The sequence below is a fragment of the Vidua macroura genome, chromosome 15 (genome assembly GCF_024509145.1).
Source record: "Vidua macroura isolate BioBank_ID:100142 chromosome 15, ASM2450914v1, whole genome shotgun sequence".
NCBI lineage: Eukaryota > Metazoa > Chordata > Aves > Passeriformes > Viduidae > Vidua > Vidua macroura.
In genome coordinates this window covers 13,492,587-13,515,210 of record NC_071585.1, presented here as the reverse complement: position 1 = coordinate 13,515,210, position 22,624 = coordinate 13,492,587, and the positions used below count along the sequence as shown (strand labels likewise).

Below are 22,624 nucleotides of genomic sequence, written 5' to 3'. Positions count from 1 at the left end.
AATTTAACATGAAATATATACTTAATAATATGGTAGCACAAAGAGGCACTAAATAGGACAAACATAAAGAGATGGCAATAGCCTCTGCAATATTGTGTCCACTGGGTCCCTTCTCCATGAAATCCTAGCCCAGGTTCCATTTGCCTTGAATTCACTCAGTACAAACCTCTTCAGAGAGTGTCCAGTGGCAGAGCTCTGCCCTCCCAGCACCACAGCTCACAATGACCGTGCTGCTGCAGGCAGCTGAAATCCGAGGGATGCTCATCCCTCTGCAGCCCCTGACAGCACTGACATCCAAACCCTGCAGCACACACGACGTGGCTGCAGCCTCTGCACGCTCATTGCCATGCAGCAGGACCCCCAGACCCCATCTGGAGCGTGGCTGCAGATGGATGGACATATGTGGATGTGTTCACATCCCCACTGATGGAGACATCCCTGAGCAGCCGTAACGCTCGAGTGTGTGGTTTGCGTTTGGGGCAACACAGGATTTTTCTCCCATTAAATAAATAAAAGACGTTCAGAGCAACTTGGGATAAAGCCATTCTAATCCTTTTATTCTTTCCAAAAGGAAAATGATTCCATATTCAGGGCACTGTGCAAACAATTAATTAGCCTAACACAAATGAAAGGCCTAATTGCTCAGCATTATTGCGCTCATTGGCAGCCAGGCATGACCAAAGAATAGGTACTGTTTTACCAGGGATAAAGAACAACTTCCCAGCTTTTAGGGCTTTTTTGAAATTTCAGCATCTAGCAGAATTATTTTTTTTTTGAACGACGGTGTAATTCTCACTTCCACATGCAAAAAAAGCTGGCAGTATTTGGAGACATCTGAATGAGCTGCTATCCAATTAAAAAAAGAGGAGAGGAAAGAGACTCAGCTGGTGTGAAATGACCTGGCTGAAGGGAAGTCGATAAAGCTGCAACTTGCCTGAGTTGAATGACACTGTGGCGTCTCCAGCTGGAGACTTCACTCACAGAAGTGCTGTAACATTGAGAAAAAAATTGCATTTTTTAAGGCGTGCACCTAAAATTAAAGTACAATCATCCTTAATGCAGTTCCCTTTGCAATGATCTGTTGTTACCAGATGGAAAAGTGCTCTAAATGGATGCAGATGAATTTGTTCACTGTGGATAGGATCATGAGGGATCAGATTACAGGAGCTTTAAAAAACTGAACTGTTATCATTAATGCATCTCTCACAACAAGGAGATAGAAAGCAGATGCTGACTGAGTATTGACCGAGCCTGAGGAGTATGGGTCCAATAATTCTTCCTTTAGGCAGCTGATTCTCATGGGAAAATCCCCAAATATTCAGCTGTAATGCCATTCTCTGCCCTGTGCAGAGACTGGCAAACAGAGACTCTTCTTTAAAAGCAATCTGGGTGAATTCTGCTCTCATTCACACTTGCACACCCTCATGGAAGGCACTACAGAGAGCTCCTCAGCAAGGTGGATTTTGGAGTTTGGGGTGAGGGATTACAAAAAGAAAGGTGCTTACAATACAGAATAGTACCAGCATGTGAAAAAGTTAAGAACAAATAAAACAGATTCCCGGTTGAAGGTCACACACACAATGTGAAACAAAGAAGTAAAGGTTTGAGGGCCTTCCTGAAACCATTTCAGGTCTGTACCTGTTTGTATATGCCGCTGGGAACCATTATTAGATGCTGCTGAAGACTGTGAGAGAAAAAAAAAAAAAAAAAAGTCACAGCAGGAATGGTCCTTCAGATGACTGAATATCCCAATGACCTCTGTCAGGCTGATTAACAACATTTTGCTGAGCTCAATACAGCTGCTATGTAACCTTAGAGAGACAGGCACTCCTCACTTGTAAAACAGAAATTCCAGCAGAACAAGGTTGTTTTTTTTTCGATTTATTTTGCAAATCTACCAATTCATTTTATGAAAGTATGAAATCCTATGTGGTTACATTGAACAGTTACATTACAATCCAGGTAAATACAAATAATCACTACAAAGTTAGTTTTAGGTACTCTTGGATAACAAGTAGATTTTATATTTTTTAAAGTAAGTCACAAGAGATAGAATAGCCTTGTGATTGTCAGAGACTTTAGTTTAAAGCAAGGAAACCACTGTAGATTCTCCTCGTCCTACAGAAAGTTGAGAAACACTTTCAATGTTAATGTTGAATTAAATTCATCAAAGACATTAAGTGCACACATCTACTCTCAGGGTAACAAGAATAGTTCACAAGTTGTTTGGAAACTGGTTTGGAAACTGGTGTCAAATTTCATTCTCTGGAAATCACTTTTACCATGTAACATCACCTTCGTCCTTGCTTTCAGATCCATAAAAATCCTGTAAAATGCACAGAGCTCCAAATCCTCCCTAACTGAATTCAGTGGGGGTAGGATCAGTTCCTCCATTCAGAAGGTACTCCTGATATACTGAAATCCTTACAACACAATCTCCTTCCCAGGAATGAAATTCATGTAAGGAATAAAATACTGTAGTAATTTAGGAAAACTCTCAGCTTTGCCATCCAGCAATTGACACTGCAACTGCATTTCTGAGGACTTCATGCATGGTCACTCTTTCCTCTCAACCAGCAATAGGATGTATGAAGACACCAGGTAACTGTGCTCAGTAAGAACTTGGAGCTATGTAAATAAAGTATAAAAATCAAAAAAAAGAGATCAAATCAGTCTCGAAACTGCTCTCCTGGCACTCATCTGACACACCTCCAATGTCATTCTGCTGCCTGTAAGCTGCCACTTCTGATGTGACATCTGTCAATCATAACTGCTTCTTAGGAAGCAATTAAATAGTTTAGATTTTGTAGTGGCATCTCACACTGTTTGTATATTTAGGGGTAACACATCCATATGTTGAATATCAGTTCCAGAAACAAGGAGAGCTGTTTATAAGGAAATAAGGCAGGTGCAGCTACATTCTGATGGCCTGTGGCACAAAGGAGATTGAAGCAGATCATTCTCTCTTGTAGCCTTCACCTCTTTGGACCAGTGCATCCTAAAGGCTGCAAACTCCCAAATCCCAAATCTCCCCTCACACAAACCTGCAGAAGCCATTGTAGCACAGAAGTGAAGCTAGCAGCTTCCTTCTTCTAAGAGAAATAGGTATTTATCCACAGAGTATCTTTTAACACTGATAACATCAAAAAACTTAAAAGAAACTAGACAGGTCACACAAAACTATGCAAAATTTTCACCTGGACATAAAGTGCCATCAAACTATGGAAACAAAAAAAGAAGTCACTGTTGAGGCAGCTACTTGAAGTAGGTACAGAAGGTTTTATTCCCCTGAAACAATGTTTGCTACAGTCTTGGAAATGGCACCAAGCTGGTGGGAATGTTACTGTAATAAAGGCTAGCATTTTCCTTCCTGACTAACACTACTCTTACCTGACAGGCCAAAGGCAACTAGGGTGATTTAACTGGTGGCTGACTGCAGGAATTTCCCCAGAAGGTAGTTTAGAATGGTAATAGATGCTGTCATTTCCCTGTCTCTGATATGGTAACTATAATTCATTCAGCCCCTTCTTTCTGAGCATGTATTACCACAGAGAGCCCCACCCTCCTATTACCACTGTGCCTGCTTGTTTTCCACCTCTACTCATGTAAATGTAATGTCAAATCCTCTTAAGAATCCTGAGCAGTCCTCCAGAATCACTTGTTAAACTGACATTTCTGTAATAATAAGGAAAGAAAAAAGAGTTGTGTGAAATTAAATGGCACTCCTGTTGCCAAGCTGTTAAAATTATATGGCAATATGCTTCCAGTAGTTGTAAGAAATTAATATGTGGAGTGCTTACAAGCTTTACATCTACTAAATCTCAACAGGATATAAAATGCTATTTAAGTCGTACAAATGTTAAGGAGAAAAAAAACAGCACCAAAGAGTGGAAGAAGAAAGTAGATTCTTGTCTGCACTCTGATTCCTGGAGCCTGGATCTCTACAGCTGAGGAAGCCAGGTGGGAGATCCTTGGTGAAGTACTTGTGTACATATGCCAGCAGCTGCAGCTCTCCCTTCTGCCACCTCTGCAGCACACAAGGCTGGGCTCTATCAGTGAGTCACTCCCCTCCTGCAAACAGTGGCTGGCAAACAGCTCAGCCAGCCCCACTCTCTGCCGCTGCCTTCTGACAGGACCAGCCGGAGCAGAGCGACTCAGTGTCACTACTTTTCACCTGCTTTATTATAATGCTGTTCAGGAAGATGTGCCTGAGACACCTGTCTGTAGATGATGAATTCATTTCTTAGTTTTGCCACGATGTGATTACTGTCATCCTTTTCTCACCACAACGTCAAATACAATATAAAACTTTGGATTTCCTATAGTGAGTGAAATCAGCATAATGAAAAGCCAGGCAGTGCCAGAAGTGCTGTCACTGCTCCTTTCTGTGGGACAGGACTGGGGTAAGGCGCTTTGGCAATCAGCACCAAGTTTAAGCAACAAGCTTTTAAAATACCCACAAGTTTCCTGCAGATGCACAGAAAACTCAGACCTCCTGGTTGTTCTCTAAGCTGCTTTGAAACTACAACAATTCATTTAATCCAGCAGCAGATTCTGGCACTATTCTTTTCTAAGTACAGTACATTTTGATAGCAACACAAGCATGTGACACAAACCAGATTTGTTCAAGCTCACTGTGGTTCTGATGGGCTACACGCACCAAGAGGCAACTCAAAAAGAGCACAGAACTCAATTCATCAGGACAACACCACCGACTCAAAGGAATTTCAGCACAACTTTGTGAAGAAAGAAGGAGCTCACAAAGGAAAAGTTCTTATTGCAAGTTGTACAGCTCAGCTTGGTCACTCCTCACACAGATCTGAAGTATCAAAAGCTACCAAGGAGCCAAGGACAAAGAATTCCTGTTTTGTGACTATTTTAAATATAGCAAGCCTGCTTTAGAAAGTAAAGCCCCCGCACAATATTCCAAATGGCCTTTTCTAGCAGACTGGAATTGTTAAATCAACACTGACAGAAAATACACACTTCAGAAGTACTTCTGGCACCTTGCAATTTGGAAAACTGTTGTGCACATGGGATGAGGCAGCTTGTTTGCAGACCCTTTTCTCACAGTACCCTTGGATCCCCTGAGCTTCCTTCACCCCCTCTGTGGATCACCAGGCTCAGCAGGTGCCTTCCTCAGCAGGCACAGAGTGGCAGCTGCCGTGAGACACGGTGTCGATGCTCTGCCCTTGGCACTGGGGGTGGATGGACACCTGCACAGCGATCTCCTGGCCCTGCTCGCTCAGGGAGCCATCGTCCGAGTCCACGGCCGGGGAATCGCTGCGCTTCAGCTCCGCGCTCCCGGGGAACAGCGCGGCCTGGGCCCCGCAGCCGGGGGGCTGCTTGTCCTCCTTGCCCACCTCGTCGGGGTCGTCCACCCGCACGGCCTCGAAGATCTCCTCCATGAACGCCCTGCAGTTAAGGATCAGAGGCGGGAGGGGAATGCTCCTGGCGAGCTCTTCGATGTAGCGAGCAAACTCCATGGTCTTAAACTGAGTGACTTTGGCCAGCTCGAGCGTTTTGGCAGATGTGATGATGGGGATACGCTTGGCTATCTCGAAAGCCTTCTGCAGCTTCTCAGCCCCTTCCGTCCGGAAGAACTCGTTGATGGCCTTCTCCGTTTTGCGGAGGTGGCTGCTCATCATGCACAGGCGGGTGATGTTCAAAATGAGGGTGATGGCAAAGGCAACGAGGCACACAATCATGTAGTAGATGCTCATGTCCCCGGAGGTGAAGATAACCCTCAGGGTGACTGTGTAGTACAAGGTCTCGTTATGATTAATGCCTGCACACGTGTACCGGCCCCGGTCAGCAAAGCTGACCTTTGTGATGTTGAGGGAATTATCAGCAATCCTCCACCGGTCATCTGCAGAGGGGCAAGAAATAAGCAGAGCTCATGAAACAAAAATCCCAGGGTAAACATCATCAGGAGTCAAAGCTTGGCAGCGAGCAGTCCACTTCTAGCATAGTAACAGTACACCAAGGACTGAAATGTCCTTTTCACGCCTGTGACACAGAAAGCCATAACCCACTTACCCATCCTACTGCTTAATGGTAAATTATTCTGCATGCTTGTTACACTACTTTTACTTCCTTCTCTCATCTGCACTTTCCAGTGTGCTTCTGTTTTTTTCTGATAGGGATCCTAATTCTTAACTAGGGCTTCTCACCCTATGTTAAAAGACTGTTCTCTATAAAGTCTAATTTTCCATACATTCAGAGTCAAAAGTCAAGTGACCCATGAAAAAGATCAGTCTGTAAATGGCTCTGTTGGCAAAAGAACCCAGAATTTTCTTGAGCCAGTTTTCTGCTGAGCATGCAGTGCTGACATGCAAAACCCAAGTAAAAGAGAAATCAATACAAGAAGCTTTATACAGCATTTGCTGTGCATTTATAACTTAGGGGGAAAACTGTTTTCATAATTCATTTCTTCTAATTACTCTGCTTTGAACTGTTTTCATAACTTATTCTTCTAATTACTCTACTTTGAACTAATCTCCAGATGGCATTATAACTACAAAAAGGTTACTGAATACTTAAGGCAGAAAGATGGCCTCCAACAAGATCCTATCAATTAGTTCGATGACCTTCATTAATACTAATAGAGAAAAACACATGTATCTCTAAAACATTTTTTTTAAATTAAAAACTGCAGGGATAAAACTGTAAGAGACAATAGCTAGGAAAATATATTCCTCTTCAGTTCAAAATGGTTAAATAGCATGAATTTCACCGTTGGCCATTACGTATCGTGTTACTTTCCACAGTCTCACTGGTGCATAAACAAAAAAATAAATGTATGAAGTATGTTTTAAAACATATCCTGTAACAAAATTAAAGCACCAACTGCCAGCTCAAAAGGTCAAAAGCAAGTTGTGGAGAATTGTGTTTAATTCGTGCATTTGGAAAAATATAATTTCAACCAGAGCAATAATAAATAAAACCATCAGCTAGTATTGGGTAAGATGAAGACTCATTTCATGTGTACACTGGGAACACTGGGATGACTCTTGAACAACATCATTCTGTGGGGCACCAAAGCAGGATGGATGGGCTGGGACAGAAGTACTCAGGTGTAATTCCCATGCAACATTTCAGAGGGCAAAGGACTTTGTTTTGCTCTCTCCTTATCTCCCAGTTGTAAAAATGGGAGGATAGGAAGAGAAAATTATAATAAAGTCCCAGGGGTTTTCCAGTACTGTTTAAAAGGGGAATAATGATGGATAGAAAACAGCAGGAAAACTCACCTTCATCTTTCTGTTCAAGCAGGTGTCCTCTGGAGTTATACCAAAGGATACGTTCATACTGGCTGATGTTCAGTTTACATTCAATTAAAACACTGCTCCCCTCTTTGGCTATGATATCATGGTGTGCTGAAGAACTCGTTAAAGCTTGAGACACTGCATGAAGTGATGCATTGAAAGATCTAAAAGCAACTGTCCTGTTAAAAGCTACATTTTCCACTGTGAATCCAACTGAAAGACCAGCACTAACAGTCAAAATTAACAGGCAATAGCTGAGCTTCATGGAAAGCTAGTGAAAATTCTTCTTTCATTTAATTTGGAGAAATGAGGTCATATGATATTAAGCTGTCTGCATTGCTCTGAGATAGGAGAGGAGCTCTTGATTTGTTCTGTGATGGAAAATGTCTGGGATCCAAATGCACTTTCAAGACCATCAATATTTGAAGTGGAAAGTGGAAGTAAAACTGGAAAAAAAAGGCAATAAGTTTATTAACGACAGCAAGGTTACCATGTATTTAAATTTAATTTCCAGTAAACAGGTTTCAAATATCATAATATAAACTGTCAGCTGAGAGGTTCCAAATCAGAGCTTTGCTCAGAACACAGTGATAAAATGAGGGTAAGAAGGCATTAGCACAACCTCCAGTCCACTAGATGTTCATCTTCCCAACCAAATAAATAATCTCTGGAACAATAATCATTAAGGGGAAAAAGGTTTTACAAAAAGAACAAATTGTTCAGATTACTCGAAATGCACAATTATCTTTAAAAGTGGATTCTGCATTTGTTACTAGAGAAAAAGTGCTTTCTTAATAGAGGAAGAAAAGCACGAAAGAGGATGTAATTTCTGCCTCCCTCTCTGCCAATATCTAAGTGCTTTTAAGCCCTGGTTTTCTAAAGCCAGTCTTTCATTTACTACCCAGAGGAAAACCAAAGGATACACACACACATCTGATTTTCAGCATTTACAGCTATGATGTAGGGGCACAACTGGTATTAGACGTCTAAATACTATATAATATGATTTAATTACTGGTTGTTATCTACAGCCAGAAGAGGAAATCCCTTTCTGAACAGGACACTGATGTCTACACATATTTCCTTTTTTTGCAATATCTCTTGCTGCTGCTGCATTTTCTAAGTCTGCTCTCTGTTATTCTTGTTTGTTTTACAATGAGCTCCTGTTGAAAATCTTTTATTTTAGGCCACTTCCATCTCAGCAGTCATATATTCTTGTCTTCTCTACCCAAACTTCATAAACTGTGAAAAAAATTGTTTTGTCTAGGGACAGATACTCTTCAAATTAATGTGCACAAAAGATATTTTAAGACATTAGGATACAGCCTTTAATTTTCTGTCTTTTGCACACAAGCCAGAATAAAACCAACTTGTAACAAAATGAAATGACACTGATAAGAGACAATCTGTAATCAATTTTCCTGGAAGCCTGATTCAAGAAAATTTCTAATCCAATATATGTTCCCTGAAGTTATGATTCCATTTAGACAGCTCCAGAGCCTTAAAAAAACATTTACAAAGTACAGAAGCCACAAGCTCAAATATTATCCTAAAAAATATCTCACTTCATACGACTCACTGTGTGACTTCAAATTTATCATCTTTTCTTCTACAAATAACAGATGTTAGTGGAAGGGAATTTCAAAAATATCACAACACAAAGGGATCCATTTACTTAATAAATAATGCAGACACTTTTCATCCTTTTAGAATTACCAGTTAACACTAGCTAAAGCACTTCTGAAAAATAATGCAACATGCATAAAACCAGGTGATTTCTAGTAATTGTCCTTCATCAGAGACAAACTAAGCATATTCAAAAGGGGGAATTCTGCTGATGCTATCCAGACTGGGAATTTTATTCAGTGGAAGTTAATTTGTCGAAGGTCAAATCAGATTCCAGACTTGACATCTGATGAGAAATGTGTTATCTGACCCATTTCCATTTCTGTTGCAGCTATTGCCAAAACCAGTTTAACAAAGAAGGCAAAGAAGACAGCTGTGTCCAACTCTCCTTCAAGCTTGACTAACCAACTCACCCACTGAATCCTGCAAGAGAAACTGGAAAACAGGCTCCCTACTTGTTTCTCTGTAAACAGCAATCCCTTCATCTGCTGCCTTCTTTTTTTTTTTTTTTTTTAATCATTGGCCCTACTCTGTTTTCTATCATGCCTCTTGTCCTTTCATTTAAGATGAGACCAGTGCAGAGAACTCAATTATACCATTGTGCTGGAGGAGCTACTTTCCCACAGCTAAACAGTTCAAAACACTACCAAGGCCTCTTTCATTCCTGTTTTTCACCAGCTACACTTTAGGGAAAGCGTTACTGAGTCCTGCTGCCTCTGAAGAAGAGCATCCCATCCACAGCAACAGCACAGGTCTGAAAAAAAATACTAAGGCTGCTGTTGATCAGCAACTATTCTTCTGTTTGGGGGGAGTAGTTTTACCTTCCAGTTTTAGACCCCTGGTATTTTCAGGGTGTTTCAGAGCCTGCAAAAGGCTGCTGACACTGACCTATTTGTTTCATGCAGACCCCACACAGACAGGCTGTGGACTGGTAATGGTTTGTGGACCACTGACATTTGGGTTGCTTTAAAGGTCTGTCACAGCTTGTGGTGGCAAGCAAGGTGCTGTGGTCCCAGACCTCCAGCAGACATCGCCCTATGACCCAGCTGCCTTCAGCTAAAAATGCACTTTTGCAGGCATCAGACTTCACAGAGCCTGATGCAGTTAAAACTGACCACATGAGCACAGTCCTGCAGCAAACACAATCCCTCATCTTCACCCTTGAATCACAGGCACATTATAACTTCCAGTCTTCTAAAACAATAACATCCCAACTGATACTTTAGATTTATTAGAGAATAATCCCAGTGCCTCTTGTACTTTGCCTGTGCTATTGTAATTTTAAATTATTAAATTTGAATTGTTAAGGTTTCCAAGCGTCTGTGACGTCTGTTCCTAAATGACATTAGGAATCTCACTCATTTATTTAACATGAGAAATACTCAGCAACATTTTCCCTCATAAGAATAATTATCTTCAGTAATTGCATATGCTCTCCACTATACTTGCACTGAGCCTGCATAATGCATAAACCGTTGGTGATGGGTCATTTAATTTTACTATTAAATTCTTCGAGGTCTGATTTATTAGAAATTGTTTGTCTTTTGGAAAAGCCATTATTGCTAAGCAGACAATGATCTCTCACTGCCGAGTGCTGGGAACAATAAAATGATTTGCAAAATCCATATTCTCCATCCATTGCGCTTATGCAAAACAGCTGCTAAAGGATCCAAAAAGGATAAAGTGTGATCAGCGCCAACACCACAATTCTTCAACAAAGTGTTAAGCTCAATCAAGATGAAATGTGCCAGAATAGAAACTGGCTATTTTACAACTGAACCTGAAGCTGAACTCAACACATTTAACCTTTATTAAACCATAAGTTGCAACAACAAATAGCAGTGGAAAGATAAAAATCTGTAATGCATGTGCTTGTATGAGTCATCCTTGGCTCCTACCCTGAAGAAGTGTATTTGTGTCCAACTTAGAGCACTCTAAGTAGTCCCACTGAGGTCAGTGGAAGCACTGATAGTACTTAAAATTACACACATTTATATGGCACTGCAAAATTGGGGCCCAAGAGGTTGCAAGTTATATGGTTTTACATTCACTGCTTATAACATCACTTCATACCTGGAGTAACGTGAGGCAATAAACCGAGACACACCTGACAGAGCACAGGCTGCTGATGTCTTGCAGAAATACCATTTGCAAGCCCCTCTGACCCTCTGTCAAACCAGGGAGACTCATTTTGCTGAGCCCTGCAAACAGGAACTCTTGGGAAGTTTATGAACACAGATAGCATACAAGAGCCATTCCAGGTGCCCCCAGCATGGGAGAGGCTGCACGGAGGGCTCACCTTCTGCTGGCACCAGCCAAAGCTCTGGGGGGGGATGGCAGCACCCACAGCCCAAAAACCAACCTAAGGGGCAAATCCACAGCACCCCAGGGCCAGCCTCACTGCTGCCTGATGGGATTTGTTGTTTTCCCGTGCACATCCCCTGGCTGCCTGACAGGACACGGTGTTTTGCTGTGCTTATCCCTCACCTGTCACGGGCTAACTTGCCATGACCTGGCATCGGCTCCGCACCAAAACAGGTTTTTTTTTGTCCTGTCAGCTAAAAACGACCAGGCACAAAATTTCACTTAACATTGCACTGTCCTCACACCCCCTGTATGCTCCAAGTTCACTGGTGGAAAAGCCCTGGTCCCAGCTGGTGGTGGCAGTGGGACACAGGACACGCGACATGACCACACCGCAGCCGAGGGCACCGGCCCGCGGGGGGTGACGTCACGCGGGCTGGTGCCACTGGGGCATGACGTCATGCCAGAAACACAAACAGAATATTCTGAGTTGGAAGAAAACCTCAGGGATCATCCAGTCCAACTCCTGGCCCTGCTCAGGACACCCCAACAGTCCCACCCCGTGCCGGGCAGCGCTGTCCAAACGCCCCTGGAGCTCTGGCAGCCTCGGGCCCTGCCCATTCCCTGGGGAGCCTGGGCAGTGCCCAGCACCCTCTGGGGGGAAAAACCTTTCCCTGATCTGCAACCTAAACCTCCCTGGCACAGCTCCAGCCGTTCCCAGGGTGCTGTCACTGTCACACAAGCAGAGCTCGGAGCTGTCCCTCCGCTGCCCCTCGGGAGGAACCGCGGACCCCGATGAGCTCTGCCCTCAGTCTCCCGCTCTCCGGCCTGACCAGAGTAACTGACCTCAGCCGCTCCTCCCGTGGCTTCCCCTCGAGGCCCTCCACCGCCTTCGCTGCCCTCCAAACCTGCCCCTACTGCCCCTATTTCCACGCCAAAACAGCGAGGCAGGACATGGGTCCGCGGCCTCTCCCTCCGCCGCTGCCCTCCGACCCCGTCCTTGCCAGGTGAACCTGGCGGTACCGCCGCTCTCACCGGGACGAGGGTGCCCGGCTCGGCCTGGCCCGTCCCGCAGCTCCGCCGCCGCCACCACCGGCCCCGCCGCCCGGACGCGCTTCCCCGAGCTGAGGCCGCTTCCGGGGCAGCGCCGGGGCCGCTCTGCGCCGGCCTCGCTGGTCTCGGTCCGCCCGGAGCCGCGGGGGCCGCGCCGGCCGCCGACGGTGAGGGGCGGCACAGGGTCTGGGGCTCCGCGGGGCACAGCGAGCCCCGCGGGGAGACGGGCGCTGGGGGGCCGCTGTGGGGCAGGCGGGACCGTGGCGGGGTGCTGTGGGCACCTGGCGGGCTCCTGGCGCGGCAGGAGCCCCACGGGGAGGTTTAGGGAACTTGGGGTGCCATATGGGGCAGCGCCGTGTGGGCGCTACGGGACTTTGGGGGTGTCCCGGGGAAGCGGAGGCACAGGGAGGCCTCCAGGGCCGCGGGGTGGGGAGGGTGCCGGGGGTGACCCGGGGGTCGCGGTAGTCGCTGTGGAGGGTCCTGGCAGATGGGTGGCGGTCCCGGAGCTGTCGCGTTCCTTCGCTTGAGGCCATCGCTGCCCCGTGGCGGGGGGAAACTGCCCCGATTGCAGCACTGAGCGCCTGGCCGGGGACGCAGCAGTGCCAGTGTGATCCCGGGGACCCTGCGGTTCTCGGCTTGTCCCTGCCTGGCCCCGCAAGTCACTTGAGCCGCAGCTGCTGCCAGAGGAGCCCGGACGGGTGACACGGGGGCCCCGAGAGCCCCGTGACAGCCCCGCTCCCGGCTGGTTCTCATGCCCTGCAGTGCTCATCCCCAAGTACAGGAGTGAGCCAGTCGCTGCCCCCATTTGTCTCCTACACTCCTCAAACCAGCCATCCCAAGCGATTTGTTTTCACTTTTATTTTGGTGGGACATGTAATGGATTTAATTATCTGAGGCCTTTTGTACCTTCATTTGTTTTTCAGAGTTAGCAAACTGGTTTATTTTCCTGTGGAGAGGGTGTATCAGTTAGATAAAGCCACGTGTTCCTGTGGGACTTTAAACTTCCAAGTGTGCCATTTTGGAGTCAGACGTAACTTGGTGTACACACATGAGGGTACATGTGGCAACATTGTTGTGTTTAATTATTTAAATCGCCAACGTGATGCTCTTGAACTAAAGTGGGGGGAGTGATTATTTTATTTACTTTGCTTTCTATGGATGTTTGTAGTCATGTCTGAGAAAGACAGTTGTGAAAATCTGAAAGATGAAACCTGTTATGAAGCTGAAAATGAACAGAAGACAGAGGAACTTGGCTGCTCTGAGAGCAATGAAGGGAGAGAACAAGAGACTGTGCCTGTGACTCGGAAAAGACCTGAACCCAAGCCCCCAAGCCAACCTGCTGCCACAGAAAAGCCTGCAGGTGAAACCATCAAGGTATGTTCCTATGCTTGCTTGGAGAGATGGGACTTCACATTTCATGGCTTTGAGCGCAGGAGAACTCTGAGCATAAGCCCCACTCCTTTCACATTGCTGTTCTCTGGAATGAAAAAGCTGCACAAAAGTCACATGTCACAGATTGCTTGTGTTCCTTTCCTCACCGTAATGCCTGCATCACTCTTCTGTTTTTCTTCATTAAAGGTCTCAGATCCTCCTGCAGTTCAGACAGGGTGGGGCTACTGGGGAAGCTGGGGGAAATCTCTTCTGTCAACTGCATCTGCTACCGTAGCTACCGTAGGTAAGGCTCTTTCTGGTATTTGATAAATATTTTAATCATGTTTTGTGTCTCAAGCTGGTGCTTTAGAACTTGTTTGTAGAGAAGAGGATTTCAGTTATAGCAGCCATTATTGGAAAAATGTCAAGAGAATTGTTCAAGTAATGGGAAAAGCTTGTACCAAAAGGTACAGTGAGATTGAGGAGATATGTAGAGACAGAATTACTTGCAGGTTTTTAAGGCGTTTGTGTAATTTTCACCTGGTATTTTAAACTAGTATTCTGCCAGTATTTACAACTTTATTTAAAAGCTAAGATGAAATCTTGGTTCATTACATTGGTAGGTGAGCTCGATAGAAGGAGATTTTAGTGCTGGTTAAACTGTTTTGAAGAGAAGGAATTTGGAATAATGAAAAAGAATATGCAGCTCTAATTCTGTTTCTGTTCTGATTTCTGTCTTCTCTAGGTCAAGGTATTTCAAATGTCATAGAAAAAGCAGAAACAACCCTTGGGATCCCCAGTCCCAGTGAAATCTCATCAGAGTCTAAAGATGCTGCAAGAGGTCAGTTTTGTACTGCATAAGAACAACCCTGGAATGTTTTTCACAACATACTGAGTCCCAAAATAACATCACCTTACTCTGCACCTTGCACCTTGAGACTGATAATAAAATCATATAAATAATACTCTCTTGATTAGTTCTGTTAGCTCTGAAAAATAGAGAGGAAAATAATCTGAATTGTAGGCTTGTTCCTAACTGATATTTTGTGTCTGTTGATTTTCTCCACTCTGTGGCTGACAGGATTTTTTTTTTTTTTTGAAGTCAGGAAGTTAATTTTCTGCCTTCTAATGCAGGAAGTGAGAATCTTGCTGCCAGCAACGGTGATGCAGCTGATGATGGCAGCTCCTTCCCTATTGCTGGTGCTCTTGAAGTTTTATCAACCATCTCTACTGCTGTCCAAAGCACAGTGAGTGAGTTGGGAATGCAGGAGAAAATGGGTTTAAGGGAGCTTTGGGGTTTTGGCCTTTGATCTGAAACATTGTAAGAAGAAACTTAATTTTGGCATTTGTGGGATGCATGGTGATAAACTCTTCCAGCCTTCAGACAACCATTATCCTGGGCCTTGCTTCTGACTGGCTCCTAATGTGAAAGATATTATGGACTTTGATAGTTCTGTACTGAATGTTGGTACCTAACAAAAAAATCCTAACGGTGGCTTGTGCAGAGCGTGCATTTCTGTACATGTCACCTCTGTACTCTGTCATCTCTGCCTTGCCTTTGGAGTAGTCAGCTAAATGCAGGGTCTGACTCATTCCTGGAGTATTTCCACCGATTTCCACAGAACTAGAGATGAAATCCATTCTCCTCTTCAAAACACCTATGTGAAACTAGCTCAGTTCGCTTGGAAATCAGCTTGCTCCTGTGACCATGGGAAATGCACTTCAAAGGAAGCCATTACCCTTAGAAACTGCTTTTGTGATCTGCTGTCTTGTCAATTTGCCTGGGAATCTGAAAGAGCTGCAGATGGAAAGCTGGCTTCTATTTCTGCTTTTAAGGCTCAAACAAAAGTTAGCAGTCAAAATCCACAGGTCTGGTGTTTTCTCATTGGAAGGATGAGAACTGAATACTGTAATGTGCTGAGACCCAGCTTGTTCACAAACTAAAAAAATGTATTTCCCATCAGATTGCTGCAGCTGTCTGGGTGCTGTAATAAGCTGTTGGGTGATAATGTGTTGTGGCTCTTTCCATGTCCTACTGCTCTCTTTGTGATGACTAGGGTTGAATTTAGGGTGACAAGGACCACTTTGGCTTTTATGTGAGTGCCCAGCATAAGATTGCTGATAAAACCCTCCCAATTCAATTTCTTCCATTGTGTAATCTTCTCTGAGTTTTATGCGCTGTCTTTATCCAAATCTGATTCCTAGGGTAAAAGTGTTATTAGTGGAGGTCTGGATGCCTTGGAATTCATCGGCAAAAAGACAATGGATGTAATAGCTGAGGGAGACCCTGGATTCAAAAAAACAAAGGGCTTAATAAACAGAACCTCTACATTATCTCAGGTACAGCACTTCCCTATCAGCACCTCATTGGTTTCTCTCATCTCTTCTCCCTTCTTTTGTGGTCCTGTCATTAAGCAACCGTTTTTTGCTATTGAGCCAAAAGCCTTCTCCTCCTGTATTCTCTATCTCCTGGCACTGTCACGAGGCCTCTGCTTTCTTTTTCAGGTCTTACGAGAGGCAAAGGAGAAAGAAGAGCAGCAGACAGCTACCGAGGTTGCCATGGCTACTGAGAAGAAAGCCCATTATGGGTTACTGTTTGATGAGTTTCAGGGTCTTTCGCATCTGGAGGCCTTAGAGATGCTTTCCAGAGAGAGTGAATCAAAGGTAATGGCCTTGAGCATTTTGCTTTCTATTTTGAGTTCAGCTGAGCAGGGGAAAAAAGATTAGAAATGTATGTATATACATGTAAAATCAAGTGCTCAGAACTTGCTGTAAAATGATTACAGAACTTCACTTTGATCCTTGTATTAGGACCTGGTGTTTACCTTGGTAGCAGTTTGTCCTGTCCTCAGCTCCTAAAACCATTCCCTTTACCTCAGCTAGTCCCAGTTTCTGCAGCTCTCCAACTTCTCACACCTTACTCTCCTCACACCTGCTGGTTTGCTACCTTGGCCTGCATTTTCCATCCTGTTGGATGGATTTATTGATTCTCTCTTTGGCTGTGCTGCCTCTAACCAGGTGAAAGCAGTTCTGAATGCCCTCTCTGGAGAGGAGTTGGACATGCTGAAGGAGGAAATGGAACAACTCAAAGAAGCATTTTCTTTACCTGAATTCTTTGAAGAAGAAGAGGAAGAAAAGAAAGGTAAGAGAGCCCCAAGTTCTGAGAAGAGAAGCTGGTCCTTAGTGCAGAACCAGCCAGCCCTGATCACTAGCAATGGGCATGATGCCAAATTTAAATTATTCTTTAGCTGGATATTTAATCCTAAAGCCATCTCTGTCCAAGGGCATGACAGTTAGCAACACTCTTCATCTCTGAGAAGCTGTGCAGTAATTCTGTAGCAGGAATGATTTCTTGCCAGAGCAGGGTTAGAGTTGTTTGACTCATGGGCACTTCATACAACTGACCCTGAGCCAAGATGCTAATTTAGAGAGAGAGTGGGTTTCCTTGACCAGGAAGGGAAAACTGTGAACAGAGTTGTCCAACACGTGGGAGAGCAAAAAGCCTTTTTATTTGTTTTTTAAATGAGAGTTAGCCACACAGAGCAAAAGATTCACAGATACCTTTGCACACAAGAGCCCTGATTCTTGAGAATTACATGGATTTAAATGTAAATTTCTTGCATTGCTTTTACCTAAATGCTCATCAGGGAGGGCTTACACACCTGCACTTGCTATCATTCAACATTTAATGTATCTTTTATATTTGCACATAATGGATCTCACATCTGCTGTGCCATATATAATAGGAGAACCGTAGGCTCTAAGTGATATTTCAGACTCTCCAAGGTGATGTGCAAGTTAGTGTGTTGTAAAAGGCTGCCTGTAAAAAAATAAAAAATAAAAAAAGGAGTTACCTTAGCTACAAAACCAGAATTGAGAAAGCAGGAACTAACCTTCAGGCACTGATGTCTCCACCTTTGCAGAACTTACCTTAGAAATTGTATTTGGAAAGACTGGGTTTGATGCATTCTTGCCTGAGGTGATGATTCAAAGAGAAATAAAGGAAACAGTTGACAGACTTGAGCAGAACTAGTTGTGCATTGAAGTGCTGCTTATTCCTGAATCTGTCCTTTGTGTGGATTGTTTAACCTTTCCTGTCCTTTAGGAGATGAAGAGTTCACAAAAGAAGTGACAGAGTTGTTTTCAGAATTGCACATCTCCTCCACGCCAGACAAAGTGATCATGGTGAGTTATTTTCCATATTCTAAAAGATGGAGAGTTTCCTCACAGGAAAGGCTTCTCTTCACCTGCTTTGCTTGTGAAAACATAAAATGCATGAAAACAAGCCATATTTTAGATATTTTTGCAATGGTAGGTAAAGGAGATGGGCCTTTAACTTTATGGGGCAGCATCATGTGAGCCCTTCAGCTGCCACAGTCAAAAAACCTGCAGTCATGAACTGAAGGCCTGCTCTTGGTACAAAGCACCTCGTTTTACTGTGTTCAGGAGCTGGTATGAGGAAGAATCATCTTTTTTGCCATCATTTCACTACCCTTCAGATCCACCAAGTGGCAGCAGCATTCTGCAGACATGTTTTTAAAGCACCTCTGATAGTTTGATCTTGTTGGTAAACTCCAGCCCCTGGTGCTAGAGAAACAAATGCCCTCAACTACATCAGTGCAGCCAAACTTCTGCAAAATTCTGAAGGCACTGGGATCATTTGTCCTGGTTCTTCTCAGAAGCTCAAAAGGAGTTGTAGCTGCTTCTTTCCTCTATAGCTGCTTCTTTCCATTGTGTTGTGGTGTGCAGGGGGGCTTCATTCCAGTCATTAAATATTATGGCACATCTTGCTCCAGGTGAGGACATCTGCTCATGAGTGGATAGCACGATTCAACAGCAGTCTTCCTAAAGAAGAAAAAGAAAATGAAGAAAACCAAGAAGTAGAATCCAGAGATGGTGACCAGGATGCTAAGAAATCAGTAGAGGTAACTGGGTAATCAAGGAAAAGAATACTTGCCTGCAGAGTGTTTGTCTGGCTGCTGAGTTACAGTTGTGACTTACAGGGTTTATGGGTTTCTATTTCTGTGGGGTTCTGAGGTCTGAAAGGGTAGTGATAGTATGTTGTGTGATTGACTTGTTTTAAATAATAAAAGCTGCTATTTTTTGTATTGTATGCAGAAGTTTTGTCACTCTTGCAGGATATTCATGCATTTGCCATAAGAAGCCTGGCAGAACTGACGGCCTGCTCCATTGAAATGTTTCACAAAACTGCAGCTTTGTTTCTCTATGGTCAGAAACAGGAGGTGACAGTCACAGACAGAGCCAAGTCCCTGTCACAGTGAGTTCATCTCTCAGTAAATGGATAGCATATAATTACTTGATTATATATAATGATTAAACTGTCTAATAATTCTTTGGAAATCCATACAATGCAGAGCTCTTGAATTCTGCATAGGTGTTTAAATTTGGGAATTGGGCAAATCTGTGAATTTGTGATGGGTGGCATCATTATCTTCCAACAGAACTCAGCTGTCTCTTTCCAGCTTAAAGACATTTCTTGATAAGAAAGAGGAAACTCTTCTTGAAAGCTTTGTGTAGCCTAGAAGAATATTTGCATTAAGGTTGTGCTAGTCAGTAGGCAGAGATTTAAAGCATGACAAAACAGTTGTACAAAAGTGATTTCTGATTACATCTTTGTTAATCATTTAGTATGCTTGGTACATGAGATGGCAAAATTACTGCACAGGAGACAGTCAGCATGTGTCTGAAATGTGCAGTACTTTCTAATTCAGAAAATGACACTTGCCAGTAAAAAAAGGCAAGTTAGCATTGTTCCTTCTGGAATGGATGTGTGTCCTCTGAGTGCTCTTTAAGATCTTCTGCTTTAATTATTTATTTCCCCATCTTTTCCCTCTCTGTTTTATTTGGGGAACTTCTGAATCTTCATACACTGTTTATATAAATTTTGGTTTAATTTAACTTAGTAAGCATAGAAATAGAGCATTTATGTTTTAGAGGAATGCTGAAAGAAATTTAATCTCGAGGACTGTGTTTACTTCATTGTTTTCCCTGTCTTCTTCCACAGACTGACGATCATGCTGTGCAAAGAACTGTCAGCTTTCTCTAAAGAGTTCACAACATGCTTAACGACTGCAGGGGTAAGAGTTACACCATAGTTCTTAGGAATGAGATGTGGTTATTTGATAACAGCCTTGGGATCTTTGCCAAGAACTGCTTTTTGGTTTTGCATGTTTACATATGCAGTTTTTAACTTGTGAAGTGATCTTTTAGGCCAGGGTTCCTCAAACTGTGGCCTCTGAGCTTTTGAGAGCCTGGCACAGAGTAGGGGTGGGAATTGATGCTTACAGTGCTAAGGAGACAGAGGCAAATGAAGTTTGTGAGCCTGTTGTGGGTTTTCCAAAACACTCGGTGTTCCTGAAGATGGTAGCATCATCTCTGGATTCCCCACTTGTCCCCAGTTCATTTGAAGATGTGATGTGTATTCATACCCGACCTGTGCTGGGCACACGCAGGTTACTTTGTTCTTATTTGCATGCTGCAAGGCTGCTAAGCTTGTGGCTTAGCTTTCCTCTAGTTAAGGGAGCAGTGGTGGTTTTAAACTTACTGGGGATTTAGCTTTATCTTGCTTGAAGAAATGTGATCAAATTTTCAATCAGGATAATATATGTCTGATCTCTGCAGGTCAAAGAGAAAGCAGATGTGCTTAATCCCTTAATCACTGGAGTGTTTTTGGAGGTCAGTTATGCTAACGTTTAAACTTTAAGCTAATACTTTAAAAATAGATGTGCTGGTTCTTCCCACTTTAGGATCCTTATGCATGCCAAGTTCTCTAACCCATGGTCCAAAGTTGTACTTACCTGTCTAATAACTTGAAAGTTTTGATAAATGTCTGTAAATTTGCACAAAAGGTGAGTTAGTTAGTGAGGAGTGAGTGTCAGTTCACAGTTATGATGGGTCAGGAGACACACATTAAATTCAGCAGTCTGGATTTTTAGAACTTAAATGTCCAAAGTAAAATCTTAGACAAGTTCAGAAATTAGCATACAAGAGTCCCAACACTTCCTTACTGTTAAATTGGTTCTCAAGCTTGCAGAGCTCTGAGGCGTGGTAGGAAGGGGATATTTCATGTTTCATGTGTTCTTCCTTCCTGCCACAGCATGCTATGCTTCACTTAGAAAGAAACACTTTTCTTCTCTTGCTGAGAGCAGTATCCTGCATTTGGATTGGAACTGATCTTGTTTGGCAGTCTTTAAGCCATTTGCTTTTTTTTGCCTACTGGCATAAAGCCCCTCAAAAACTTGACATAAAATTGATCTTTAGAATGAAGCCTTTAAAATCCAGCAAGCACTAGGCTTCTGTTTTTTCTGTGCAATAATCAATGCTGTTTGAAATGAGTATGTGATGAGCAAAGCTGATTGGTATCATGGCTATTTATGTGTGTATTTTGATTTTTGTTTTCACAGGCTTCAAACAGTGCTTCCTATATCCAAGACGCCTTCCAGCTCTTGCTGCCTGTACTGCAGATCTCTCTTATTGAGGCTAGAACAGAACTATCACAGTAATAAAAATCCTTCTAATTAAGAACTTTTTGACCTTCCCACTTCGTAGTTTCCATGCTGGAGAATGATGCAATGGCTCTTATTAAAGGGAAAAAGATGAACTCTGCTCACTGCTGCTGCAAGAATGGTGATTAAGTGCAGTCTGGCAATGACATCTCTTACAGCACACTGAGAGATGTGATTAGCATAGTCCAGGCTGGTGGACAACGTGACAGACTTAAAGTGCAGATTGCTTCTCTGTTTCATGGACTGTCTGTGTCTTTTCACTGAAATCTCTCTGCTGTATGTGTTAACAAGCTCTTTGTGTTCACAGTCCAGAGAGCTTCTCCGTGCTGAAGAGGAGAGTAGCAGCTGGCTAGTTAGTTAGCTAAAATCATGGTGTGATTTTTAAGTCAGGCATAATTGGGTTCCCAATAGCTCTGCATTTGTGTTGAAATGAATATTAGATAGGAGGTGCAAGAAAAGGCAAATTTTTGTGATTATGAACCTTGCAGTTCCTAGACTGGGCAGAACAGAGCAGAGAGGATTCCTGATCCAGCTGTTGCTGAAGAGAAGCTCAGCTTCCTGAAGACGTCTGTACTGACTCAGGGATGTGGGACAGGGACTCTCACCAGGGTGCTGTTTCTCATTCTCTCACGCTGTGCTTGCTTCAGCACGAGCTGGGAAAATGCTGATCTGGCCCTGAGAATGCAGGTACTTGGCTTTATAGCAATAAATGAGAACTGACTAAAAGGGATTGATTCGTGTTTGGGCACTTTAATGAGAGAATTCAGCAGGAGGATTCCAGTTTTTCAGTGCAGCTTGACATGTCAGCCACAGACTGTTCACAGATTCACATACTGCTTGTCTTCTCTTTCTGTGGAAAAACACTATAATGCAATGCTCCTTCTTGGAAGGTATATATTAAAGTAGGGAGAGAGGCAGCAATTTGGTTCTGTTAGTAGGAGTCCTAATTTGCCTCAGAAGCTGCTCCACGTATGGTATCTGTTTCTTTGTGCTGTGCAAGTTCCCTGCTTTGTTCCTTTATCTTTTGAGCTTGCCCATGGGGAGGCAGCAGCCTCTGTTGGAATCACAAGAGCAGAAATGCACAGCTAAAATGGAATTTCAAGAAGTCCATAATAGCTAATCAGAGGTGACTGAGTGTCACACCTGCCTCTGCACTTGCTCATTGGTAACAATGATGCTCAAATCCCCTTTTGAAAATCCTCTGGGTTTTAGCAGGTCTTGCTCATCTCTGCTATACTGAAGGTGTAGAACATTCCTCTGCTCTAGTTGTGCAGTAGAGAAGTGTTTTTTGTATTAGAATACCTTTTGGTTAATACTCTGATTTTATATATATATATGGAAAAAAATCTGCCTTAGTCATGGTTAGAGTAATTGGATCTCAAAAGGGAAAGCTTTTTCTGGCATCTTAAAACTGGACTTGAAAGGAGTGTGTCCGGGTTAAAAAAATCTGCACTACAATAAAATCTGTATTTTTTTCTT

General features: G+C 43.3%; 2 protein-coding genes across 7 annotated transcripts; one reads left to right on the top strand and one right to left on the bottom strand.

Annotated features, from left to right (window-relative positions):
* Positions 1-530: 530 nt before the first annotated feature.
* Positions 531-12,291, bottom strand: MFAP3 (microfibril associated protein 3). Of its 4 annotated transcripts, none has more exons than XM_053990821.1 (3): positions 12,231-12,291; positions 7,251-7,711; positions 531-5,896 (listed from the first exon to the last, which is right to left on the bottom strand). In XM_053990821.1, exons 2-3 carry the CDS (start codon positions 7,528-7,530, stop codon positions 5,124-5,126), a joined length of 1,053 nt encoding a protein of 350 aa, XP_053846796.1. In that variant the 5' UTR covers positions 7,531-7,711; positions 12,231-12,291; the 3' UTR covers positions 531-5,123. The 4 variants fall into 4 exon arrangements, with proteins under 4 accessions (XP_053846796.1, XP_053846799.1, XP_053846797.1 ...); XM_053990824.1 differs by having other exon boundaries at positions 531-5,869; XM_053990822.1 differs by lacking the exon at positions 12,231-12,291 and adding an exon at positions 12,042-12,082.
* Positions 12,127-22,624, top strand: FAM114A2 (family with sequence similarity 114 member A2). Of its 3 annotated transcripts, none has more exons than XM_053990819.1 (14): positions 12,127-12,202; positions 13,417-13,622; positions 13,827-13,923; positions 14,365-14,460; positions 14,754-14,866; positions 15,825-15,959; positions 16,125-16,283; positions 16,638-16,761; positions 17,725-17,804; positions 18,416-18,544; positions 18,758-18,897; positions 19,645-19,717; positions 20,262-20,315; positions 21,044-22,624. In XM_053990819.1, exons 2-14 carry the CDS (start codon positions 13,419-13,421, stop codon positions 21,140-21,142), a joined length of 1,503 nt encoding a protein of 500 aa, XP_053846794.1. In that variant the 5' UTR covers positions 12,127-12,202; positions 13,417-13,418; the 3' UTR covers positions 21,143-22,624. The 3 variants fall into 3 exon arrangements, with proteins under 3 accessions (XP_053846794.1, XP_053846793.1, XP_053846795.1); XM_053990818.1 differs by lacking the exon at positions 12,127-12,202 and adding an exon at positions 12,333-12,415; XM_053990820.1 differs by lacking the exon at positions 12,127-12,202 and adding an exon at positions 12,970-13,302.